Here is a 12,064-nt window from a genome sequence, read left to right as displayed (position 1 = left end):
TAATGTATTGAAATCCTTTTTACTTAGTTCTGCCTTCTTTCCTTCGGAGTAAGACTTAGGTATCTTAGACTCTCCATCGAGAGCTTCTTCTACTCCTAAATTCCGTAACAAGGCCCGGATTTTCAACCTCCATAACCCAAAGTCATTTAAACCATCAAACTTCTCTATGTTAAACCTAGTGGAAGAGGAATTCAGAGCCATTTCAATGACTCGGATATGCTTATAGAGGTTTCTTGGATTTCTTGATTTAGAAGCCGGGCTTTGATACCAAGTTGTTATCTAGGGTTTACTAGATTAGATTTCTTAGGCAGAATTAGACCACTCTCAACAGCACACTCATGGATGAAATTGAAAGAATAGATTAAAGTATCAACTAGAAATGTAAAACAGAACAAAAAATTAAAGCAAACCACAGATGAGAGAGTCCTTTTATCCTGGTTCGAATCATTCAATGAGAATGACCCTACATCTAGCCTTGAAACACCTTCCGAGAGCAGTTCTATCTTTATTAGAAACGATTAATACAACAACTTCCTTTCTACCTGAGTACACTCTTTATTTTTCTCCAAGATTACAAAGAACTCTCTTTCTCTAGCCTTTCCTCTCAAAAAAATATAGAATGCACTCTCTCAAAATTGTTTCATATCAAGCGAACTACCACTGCCCCTTATTTATAGAATGAGAGGCTGACACCCCAATTTAACTAACCAGGATTTAGATATTTCCGATTTCACCCCCCCCCCAACTATATAAATTTACAGTTGAGCCACCGCCTATCTAATTAGCTGCTTGAGATACTTGACTACTTCATTTGAATCTTAGACTCTTACTTTAGGCAAACTTTATCACATATATATATGTTGCAAGATTCATGTACACTAAATTTGTAATTTTTCCTTTAATTTAGAATAAATAAAGAAAGAATAGCCTATACCCAATGAGAGGTGAGGAAATGATCCAAAAGGGTCGCAACTTGGTTAAGGGAAAAGAATTGAACCCCAGGGGTCAAAGTTTGTAATGCTAAGAAAACCTCATTAAAAACATTCCCAAAGGCCATATAGTGAGTATTTAGATAGGGTTTAAAAAACCAACAACAAAATAATATGAGGCCAAACATACATAATTGATTCGATGGAGTAACAAACAAGGAAAGGGACAAAAGACAAAAGGCCTAAAACAATAAACATATATATGCTTAGTCATTTTCCATGGGAGCTTAAACAAAATCAAAACAACTCCAACATCATTGTTAATTGAATAGGAACTAAACATTAACAAAGCTCAAATTTGATCTATGGCCTTTGACACACTAGAGTAGGGTTACAGTTTTAATGTTTCTAATTAAGATCCCTTTGCGTGCTAGCATTTGAGTCACCATATGAACAGTCACTATTGCAAATTGCTACATTGTTGAGGAGTAAAGCCTTCTTGGACTAGTTAACTTAGCTAGGGAGAATCTATTATGTTTGAGTAGAGGTTGAAGAGTAAGCTCTATTGTGTGGGATGGAGGATAACGATTTGGGGGTTTATATGGATAAGGGAGGCTCTAGCTATTTAGAGGTTTTGAAAGATCTCAATGGGCGAGTGTAACATCCCACATCGAGCGATAGGAAATACCAGATCAACTTAGCCTGATGAACCTACGCGAACTTCCCAAGGGTCACCAATCATTGAGATATCCTAGCTCAAGCACATTTAACCCGGGAGTTCTTTATCCACATTCAGCCTAAAAGGTATCCAAGTGGTGGTTTTTCCTTCCTTACTATCCTCGATATATATATACTAGCTTCTCTAGAGTCCCTTCTTAGACCTGACCTTGGGCTCTCGGGATATTACATTCTCCCCCCCTTGAGCACATGACGTCTTCGTCATATGACCTTATAATTGGTCCTAGATCTTCTCTTCTTTGGGGGGCTTCCATCCTAGAAGCCTTCCAGGAGCCGTTCCTTGTTTAGGCTCTCGCGCCTTGATGCCACTTCCCACCCTTATTGGACCGCCTTCTCCAAGGGTCAACTCTGATACGACCTGTAACATCCTGTATCGAGTGATGGGAAGGGTTGGATCAACTTACCCTGATGGGCCTACGTGAACTTCCCAGGGGTCACCCATCCTTGAGCTAGCCTAGCTCAAGCACGCTTAACCCGGGAAATCTTTATCCACATTCAGCACAAAAGGTATTCAATTGGTGTTGTTTCCTTTCTTACTATCCTCGATATATATATACTAGCTTCTCTAGAGTCTCTTCTTAAACTTGACTTTGGGCTCTTGGGGTATTACATTCCCGAGCCTTTGAGCGCGGTGGTGGGGAAAACCTCAGCAAGGATGCTGAGTCCCTATAGGGGGGTGCGTGTAGACACCTCAGGCGAATCTCACATTGGCCATGCAAAGGGGGGGGGGGGGGGAATTGGGCATATAAGTGTGGAGGGTTCTATATAGTGACGCATGTTTTGCGATTAAATCTCAGAGCGACAAAACTGGGGATTGGTTGCGACCTGAACCAGACAATATGTTGCTATGTGGACCCCGGTCGTTACAGTGAGGGTAATGAGGGAAAGAATTGGAGAAGTGGTGTTTGGGATGGGGAAGAAGATGCCTAGAGAATAGGGGTTTGGGAACAAATAAGATAAAACAATGGAAGGGAGGAGGAAGGCAGGGAGGAAGAGGGGTTAAAAACTATGGCTATATTGACAATAATCATCGATAGTGTTAAATAAGCTAGCTACAAGCAATAATGAGACTACAGAGAAAACCTTGAAAGAGCTTCAACAATTCCTTCAATTTTTCAATCACACATTACTAAAGTTAATTAGTGAATATTTGTTTACTATAAAGATTTGGGAGCTCAAAGTACCAGTCTAAAGCAAATTTATTAGTATAATGCATATATAGAAAGATTAATTAACTTCTAAATTTCACATTTCCAAAGGCTCCACTATTAAGATTTAAGAGTTTTAATTCTTGTTCTCTAATGATTTCCTCCAAATGGAATTTTACTTACATACTTGTTTCTTTTTCTTGCTAACGTTTATCATAGAGAAACTATGGAGTAAATGCATTGAAACACACAACCTTAGGCCAATGCACAGAGTTGATGCTTTGGCCACTAGGAAAAAGAAAAACCAAAACCCTACATAAACCAAGGGGCCAATAAAGCAAAATGCTAACTTATCTTTTTTTTTTTTTAAAAAAAAAAAAAACCCATTAGGCCCAACAAAAAGCCCTAAACCTAACCACAAAAGAAGACCTAAAACATCACAAATCACAATAAGGCTTGTTGACACTTACAATCATTCTATGCATGTTTGTCACTAGTCAACAATTGGCTCTGTTGGAATATCGAGAATAAATAATGAATTGGTAGAGTATTTACTAAAAGAGTTCAACTATAAATTATAGATTGATAGATGATTGATAAGAGTAATTATAGGGATTGCACAAAAGTCAAAACTTTCTATCTTCTATGATTATCTAATTCCTTGATTGTTATACATTCTAGATGGTAAGGTGTTAGGACCCCAAGGGTATTATTGAAATTCTGTAATAAAAAATAGTCACATGGCCACTTGCATGTAAGCAGTTAGAGAAGAGCCTCACGGTTATGATCACATGCCATGGGAAGAGCCTATATAAGGCCTTGGGAAGATGAGAGTTATCTGTTGAATGATATTCTCTTTCCCTCTAAATTCAATTCTTCTCTTCCCTCCAAATTCTCCATATCTCTCTCTCTCTCTCTCTCTCTCTCTCTCTCGTCTTCTTAAATCTCGAAAACTCAAGTGTCTCCTCGGAGACTTGACATAAGGTACTAAGGTTTTAGATATTTTATCTACATAATTCTGTACGGAAGAGTATTCCATATGAATGAAATTCTTCTTTCATCGGAAAACTACTTTCTATTCATGGTATCAGAGCTAACGACTCTACTGGCTAATTCCTTCTCGTTTGGTTAAGTCATTTATACTTATCGTTTCTATTCTTATGGAGGACAACACCTCCTCTTTCGGCAACCCTTTTGCCACTTTTTTGATCTTTGATATTCCATCTCAACCTATACTTTCCACCCCCTCAAAGCTTGATTTCCATTCCCTTCAAATCACCCAACAAAAATTAAATGGGACTAATTTTCGGGAATGGTTTCAATTAATATTGCTGGTTAAGAAGGGTAAAGGAAAGGTAGGCTATCTTAATGGCTCACTTCCTATGGCTCCAACAATGACACCCCACTACTCAACTTGTGATGTCGAGAATTTGATTGTGATGGCTTCACTCATTAATTCCATGGAGTCAAAGATAGGAAGGACATACTTGTTTTACAAAACTGCAAAGGATATTTGGACAGTTGTGCAGGAAATTTATTTAGACCTAGAAAACACCTCACAATGCTTTGAGATTCGATCTTCCATCAAGACTACTTGACAAGGTACTACGTCAGTTACTAAATATTGCGATGTCTTAACAAAATTGTGATAGGAAATGGATCTGTTCTATGACATAAACTGGCACTATTATGAAGATAGTGCCAAATATGCCAAGATGCTTAAGGAGGAGCGAGAATTTGATTTCTTACACGGACTCAACAAGGTCTTGGATGATGGACGCAACTGACTCTTGGGTTTTAAACCTTTTCCCTCTATTCATGAGGCCTTTGCTAAAATTATAAGAGATGAAAGTCGCAAGAAAGTGATGTTTAAGAACTCATCTCCTTAGATTCCAAACATAGGTATTCAAAATTCTGCCTTAGTAGTATATCAAAATGGTCACTAAGAAACTCAAAAGAATAAAGACAAATACCTCTGGTGTGATTATTGCAATAAACCTAATCACACTAGGGAAACTTATTGGAAACTTCATGGTAAATTTACAAACTAGAAGTAAAAAAATCAATGGCACCAACCTAAATTGGCTTATACTACTGAATAGTAAAAAAATCAGAGGCACCAACCTAAATTGGCCTAAACTACTAAATCATTACTTGCAGACAAGAAACCTGGAAATTATCTTCCATTTACTACAGAACAAATGGAAATTTTGAAAACTCTATTTTCCCAATCCAAGGTCTTTAGGAAACCTGAAACTACGATCACTAATGCTGCAGTCTCAATTGCTCAATGAGGTAAATTCCACTTCTCCTTGTCATTTCATTGAAATTCTAAAAATGTGTAGATTATAGATTCAGGAGTATCAAATCACATGACTAATTGTTCCTTCCTATTTTCTACCTATGAGAACTACACTGATAATGCCAATGTTGTCGTGGCAAATGACAGTTTGATTAGTATAGTTGGTAGAGGAGATATTAAATTGACAGGATTAACACTTTTGTTAGTTTTGCACGTTCCTAACATTAACTGCAACCTAATATCAGTTAATAATTTGACTAGAGTTATACATTATGTAGTTAAGTTCTCCTCTTCTTCTTGTGCTTTTTAGGACCTATTTTCGGAGAAGATGATTGGCAATGTTGAAGAAAAAAATGGTCTCTACTTTCTATTTAGTCCCACTTCTCACAGATCCCTTAATTTAGTTTCTATGTCCCATTATGATGTTATGTTGTTACACAAACGATGACCTACCTAGCTTTGTTTACTTGAAATGCTTGTACTCCAAATTATTTGGAAATAAAGACATTTGTTCTTTTAAATGTTAACATTGTGTTCTTGCCAAACAATCTCGTATTTCTTATCCTTCTCACACACATACACCTTCCAAATCATTTTATCTTATTCACAGTGAAATTTGGGGACTAGCCTGAGTTCCAAGCTTAATTGGTACTTGTTGGTTTATTACCTTTATCAATGATCACTCAAGGGTGTGCTGAGTTTATCTAATGAAAGACAAGTCTGAAGCTAGTTCAGTTTTCATTCGGTTTCATAAACTTGTACAAAATATGTTTCAATCCTCTATTTATATTCTCAGATGTGATAATGGAAAGGAGTACTTTGGCCTAGTATTCAGCTAATTCCCCTCTGATTAAGGTATTTTTCATCAAAGCACATGCCCCTACACCCCATAGCAAAATGGGGTAGCTAAAAGGAAAAATAGACACCTCTTGAACTTGCCAGATCTATGATGTTTTCTAGCAATGTTCCTGACTCTTTTTGGGGAAAAATTGTTTTAATTGCTACATACCCAATCAATAGGCTTCCATGTAAACCCCTTTGAGTAGTTTGATAACAATATTTCCTCACATCCACATTCTTAATTCTCTCACCCCAAGGGGTCTTTGGCTGCATTACCTTTGTTCGTATTCCATCCATTCATTGAGGTAAAATGGATCCAAAAAGCCTCAAGCGTGTCTTTGTTGGCTATTCCCCAACACAACAAGGGTATAAGTGTTATTCTCCTATAGCTAAATGATTCTATATGTCCTGTGATATTTTATTCCTTAAACATCAACACTACTATTCCTTTACTTCTCTTAGGGGGAGATATCTACAGAAGAGAAGTATTGGGATTCATTCATATCTCTTCCTATTGTTCTGCCTATTGTTCCTATAAATCTTTCTCCATATATTAATCCTATTGTTCCTTTTAAATCTACCTCTAAACATGTCCAAGAATTGTGCACCAGAAGAGCAAAAAATTCTTACCCTACTATTGATCCGCCTAAACATCCTCAACCTATTGATCATCCTCTTAACATCTATTCAAAGAGACCTAAACTTCCTTCTCAAATCCAATCACCTGAATTGAATTTGGGTTCTAATATGGTAGAAACTACACTTAAGGATGGCCTCCTTGATGTGCCTATTGCTATAAGGAAGGGAGTAAGGTCTTGCACTAAACATCCTATCTCAAACTTATGCTTAGCTATCTCCAAAGTATAGGGCATTCACTGCTTCATTTGATAATGTGGAAATCCCTACAAATATCCAGAAGGCTTTGGAGAATCATAAGTGGAAAGAGGTTGTGTTAGAGGAAATGAAGGCTTTGGTTGACAACCAAACTTGGGACATATTAGAGCTTCCTAAAGATGAGAAAATAGTTGGTTGCAAGTGGATATTTATAGTGAAGTATAATACTGATGGGAGAATTGAGACGTACAAGGCAAAGTTGGTTGCAAAAGGTTTTACCCAAACCTTATACTATGAAGAGACTTGTTCCCCTATAGCTAAATTAAACTCCATTAAAGTATTATTATCTATGACTGCAAAATTGGATTGGGAACTTCATCAGTTGGACATAACGAATGCCTTCTTGAGCAGAAGGTTAGAAGAAGAAGTTTACATGTGAATACTTCTTGGTTTTGAATCAGCTAAAAATCTAGATAAAGTATGCAAACTAAAGAAAACCCTTTATTAATAGGGGTAGGCTGATCACACCTTATTTATCAAGCAAACTGAAAATGGGAAAAAATTAATTCTAATAGCATGTGTGGATGATATGATTCTTAGAGGTGATAACGTTACAAGAATTCAATAGCTAAAAAAGTGTCTACAAGTTGAGTTTAAAGTTAAAGACCTTGGAACACTTAAATACTTCCTTGGCGTGGAAATAGCAAGGAGTAAAAAATGTACTTTTATAACTTAGAGGAAATATACTCTAGACCACCTCACTGAAACTGGGAAAATAAGATGCAAACCTGCAAGCACTCATTTGGAATAGAATTGGAAATCAAGGAGCGCATAAACTAATCATCCCGTGGGTAAGGCTGGATACCAAAGACTGGTAGGTAAATTAGTCTATCTATCTCTCACAAGACCAGATATTGCCTTTAGTGTGAGTGTTGTAAGTCAGTTTATGCATGCTCCTACAGAAAGGCATTTAGATGCAATAAATCATATTCTTAGGTATCTCAAGGGTACACCAGGTAATGGTTTATTGTTCAGAAAATGTGACAATCGAAGAATTGAATGCTATGCTAATGCAAATTGGGTAGGATCAGTGGAAGATAATAAATTTACTACAGGATATTGCACTAAGTTACGGGGTAACCTAGTCAATTAGAGGAGAAAACATAGTAGTTAGTAGTGTTTAGAAGCAATGCTAAAACAGAGTATAGAGCAATTACCCAGTGAATATGTGAATTAATCTAGTTGGAAATATTGTTACATAACATAAGGATATCATGGGATGGACCTATGAAGCTGTACAACGACAGTAAATGAGCCATTAGTATAATTTACAATCTAATTCAGCATGATAGGATGAAACACGTAAGGATTGACAAACACTTCATCAAGATTGAAATTGAAAAAGGAACAATTATCCTCTCATACATTCCTACTCAAGTTCAAGAGGCTAATATCCTAAGTTCCTAACTAAAGCAATGTCTATACTAGGTTTTGAAGTATTAATTAGCAAGCTGAGAATGATTATATCTATTTACCAGCTTGAGGGGAAGTGTTGGAATACTGAGAATAAAGAATAAATTGATAGAGTATATATTAAAAGAGTGTAACTGTAAATTATAGATTGATAGATGATTGATTAGAGTAATTTTAGGGATTGTACCAAAGTCAAAACTTTCTATTTTCTAGATTGTCTAATTCCTTGATTACTATACATTCTAGACGATAAGGTTTTAGATCTCTTGTCTATATAATTCTATAAAGAAGAGTATTCTATATGAATGAAAAACTTCTTTCATCCGAAAACTACTTTATGTTTAGCCTCCACCTAAGCAACCCACTTTCCTTCAAACTACTCTTTTTCACAAGTATGAACAACACCATACTTGTTCGGCACATACCAAGTGAACAAGGACTGGCAGGTCCCATAAACTGCAAAATGAAGAAGAGAAATTTTGACAAAAAAAAAAAAACACCACCACTTATATCCCAAAGCAGGAATGAAGTGGGATACCCATCAAAGCCCAACCGATCTTTGTAGCCTCCTTAGCACTAGACAATCTTCAATTAAAGCACGATCTACAACCAACTTCTACATCAACAAGATTTGCAAAGGAAAGGTCAAAAGAAAATAGGAGTATTGGATAAAACAAGGGCCAAGCCAAAAAAGAGTGGAAGGAAATTAAGAAGGGGAGGAATCAAAGAGATTGAAAGTCAAACCCATCATTGTAAGCTAATAAACAAATGGGTGGTGGTAAAGAATCCACTAGGCTTGTGACGACAAAAGGCCCTCTCTTGAGAAGCTTTTGTAACACTTCAAATTATTTTTAGAATATTTGGAGGCTTAAGGAAATAAATTCAAATACTTTATTTGGCCAAGTCAAATGGCTTAAATATATTTATATATATGTACAATATATATGTATTTATATATACATATAAATAACAAAGTATACAAATATATACAAATAAAAAAAATAAAAGAAAAGAAAAAAAGGTAAGCTAGGAGGCATAACTTTTTTTGGGGGGGAGGAGGGGGAGGGAGATAGTTGCTAACTACAACAAGGGGCTGCTTTGGGTAGCCCCCTTACACCAATGGGGATGGCTTGGAAGCCATCTCCCACTAATCCCCATTGACTCCCTTCCTCTTTTCTCTTTTTTCTTGTGTGTTTATAGATACATTTCACAAGAAAATAAGGTTTTAAAAAATAAAAATAAAACAAAATCCTTAAAGTTATTTGACTACTTTATGGGGAAAATTAGGGGTTTTATTTGAAGGTAGATTAGGGGATGGTCTCCCACTAGAGGGAGTTGAAACAAGTGAAGAGAGGAGAGAAAATAGAGAAGACTAGAAAATAAGGGAAAGAAAGAGCGAAAACTATAGAAAATAGGCTAAGAAATGTAGGAGAAGACGAGAATCATTCACTATTCTTCTTGATTATGCATGTATTACGTAGATTCCCTATTAATATGGAAGAGAATTACACTTCAGGAAAGCTAGAAAAAATGGAAAGATATACTACACTGTACAAAGGAAATAAGAGATATAAAAACAGAATTAAGAAATCTCTGAAACTGGATTGCTCTTTAAATGTTAAGGATAGGATCAATTTTGATTTTAGAAAGCTGAATTAGGCGCATTCCATGATTCCGTGGATCATTCAACACTTCCCCTCAAGTTAGTGAATGAATATCCATCTTTCCCAGCTTGTTTACAAGCTCTTCAAATCTCTTGATAGGCAATCCTTTTGTTAATAAATTAGCTAGCTAATTTTCCAAAGTAACAAAAGGTATATACAAATCTCTCCAACTTCTATCTTTTTTTGGATAAAGTGATGATCAATCTCAACATATGTTACACTGGATTATGAGCAATGTTGATTGCTGATTGATTGTCACAAAGTAATTTCATAGGGCCATTTATAAGGGACCTTTAGATCATCTAGCACAATTTTCATTCGAAGTAACTCACCTAAGCTAAGAGCCATTTCCTGAAACTTTGCCTCAGCACTAGACCGGGCTACCATGCTGTTTTTTGCTTCTCTAAGACACCAAATTTCCTCTCAAAAATACACAATAGCCTGTAGTAGACTGTCTATCCATAAAAGAGCCTCCATAATTAGCATTAGTATATTCTAGGACTTCAAGTTCCTTCCCTGATTTGAACAAGAGACCCTTCCCCAAAGTTAATTTGAGATAACACATAATTCTTCGAACAACATGCATGTTCTCTTCAGTAGGGTGATGCATGAATTGACTCACCAGGCTGACAACAAATGTTATGTCAGGCCGAGTGTGAGATAGGTAAATTAATCTATCTACTAACTTTTGATATCTCCCCTTGTCAACCATTGGACTATCACTGGGTCCTAACTTTAGGCTAGGTTCCAAAGGTGTGCTGGTTGCCCTGCCACCTAACAGCCCAGTCTTTTCTAATAGATCCATAGTATATTTTCTTTGAGAAAGAAATATACCATTCTTAGAGTAGGCAATCTCTATCCCCAAGAAATACGTAAGTTTGCCAAGGTTTTTGATGTCAAACACATGGGTCAAATTCTCCTTTAGTAACTTATGCTCATCACAGTCATTTCCAATGACAATTATGTCATCTACATACACAAGTAAGGCTGTTAGAGTACCTTTCTTTGAATGCCTGATAAATAGAGTATGATCCCCCTACTTTGCCAATATCGTATTTCCTTCATAGCCCTTAAGAACCGATCAAACCATGCTCTTTAATATGCAAACATAACCTGCAACTCTATTAGTAAAACCGGGTGGTGGTTCCATAAAGACCTCCTCCTCTAAGTCACCATGTAGGAAAGCATTTTTGACATCTAGCTATATCAAATCCCACCCCATAATAGCTAGCTAAAGATAAGAGAATACTCACTGTAGTTATCTTTTCCAAGGGTGAAAAAGTCTCCAAGTAATCTATACCATATGTTTGAGTGTAGCCCTTACCAATCGGGCTTTGTATCTTTTCAATGTGCCGTTAGCATTGTACTTCACATTAAACACCCATCTACACCCTACAGGTTGAACTCCCTTTGGTCTAGGCACCATTTTCTAGGTTTGATTTTTCTTTAAGCCCGTCATTTCCTCATGCATAGCTTATACCCAATTTTGATTCTGTAATGCCTGTTCTACAATCTTAGGAATAGCTATAGAATCAAGGGAGGTTAGAAAACTTTTGTGATTTGGGGAAAGACTGTGATAAGAAATGAATTGGGCTACAGGGTGCTCTGTGCAACTCCTAACACCCTTTCTAACAACAATAGGAAAATCCAAATCAGAGTGTATAGGATTAGAACAATTAGTAGGGTTAGAAACATCAGAGGGCTAAGTGAGTTCCAAACTTGATTGAGAGATAGATGACAGACCTTGCTTAGCACACAGATTGGGTTATTCCTTCCTCTTGTACACGTATGGTGAGCCCTTGAACTTGGCAGGAGATATTTTTGGCTGGACAAAGATTAGGGAATCAGGAGATGTTTCCAAGTCTCTTAATTCTATTGTCTCTAGATTAGAAAGAGTAGGTAAATTTGAGGAATGTGGATAGACATGGTTGAGACTCTTCTAGGATAGGTGGATCATGATCATCAGCCTAAATCTCCCCTTGAGGACTGGAAGTAGGAGACTTGAAAAAGGATTGATTCTCCACAAAAGTTACATCCTTAGACACAAGGATCTTTTGAGTAGGAGCATGGTAACACTTGTACCCTCTTTGGCTAGGAGAATACCCTAAAAAGACACACCTAAGGGCTCGAGGGTCA

At 36.7% G+C, this 12,064-nt stretch overlaps 2 protein-coding genes across 41 annotated transcripts in view; one reads left to right on the top strand and one right to left on the bottom strand.

The window, feature by feature from the left end:
* LOC127805979 (uncharacterized) overlaps positions 1 to 12,064 on the bottom strand; it is a 93,465-nt gene that overhangs the window by 16,156 nt on the left and 65,245 nt on the right. The window lies entirely within an intron of this gene.
* The window catches only part of LOC127805981 (uncharacterized), a 90,464-nt gene that overhangs the window by 13,866 nt on the left and 64,534 nt on the right, over positions 1 to 12,064 (top strand). For 2 of the 28 annotated variants that reach the window (XM_052342878.1, XM_052342869.1), the window contains one exon: positions 5,428 to 5,599. The exons of the other annotated variants lie outside the window; for them this stretch is intronic. In XM_052342878.1, coding sequence (XP_052198838.1) covers positions 5,428 to 5,565 — 138 coding nt within the window. In that variant the 3' untranslated portion in view covers positions 5,566 to 5,599. Of the gene's footprint in view, positions 1 to 5,427; positions 5,600 to 12,064 lie in introns of those variants that run through there. 28 annotated transcript variants of the gene reach the window in all.

The sequence above is a fragment of the Diospyros lotus genome, chromosome 7 (assembly GCF_014633365.1).
Source record: "Diospyros lotus cultivar Yz01 chromosome 7, ASM1463336v1, whole genome shotgun sequence".
In the NCBI taxonomy this organism is placed as follows: domain Eukaryota; kingdom Viridiplantae; phylum Streptophyta; class Magnoliopsida; order Ericales; family Ebenaceae; genus Diospyros; species Diospyros lotus.
The sequence above is the reverse complement of the archived record's forward strand: the minus strand, read 5'-3'. Positions and strand labels throughout refer to the sequence as shown.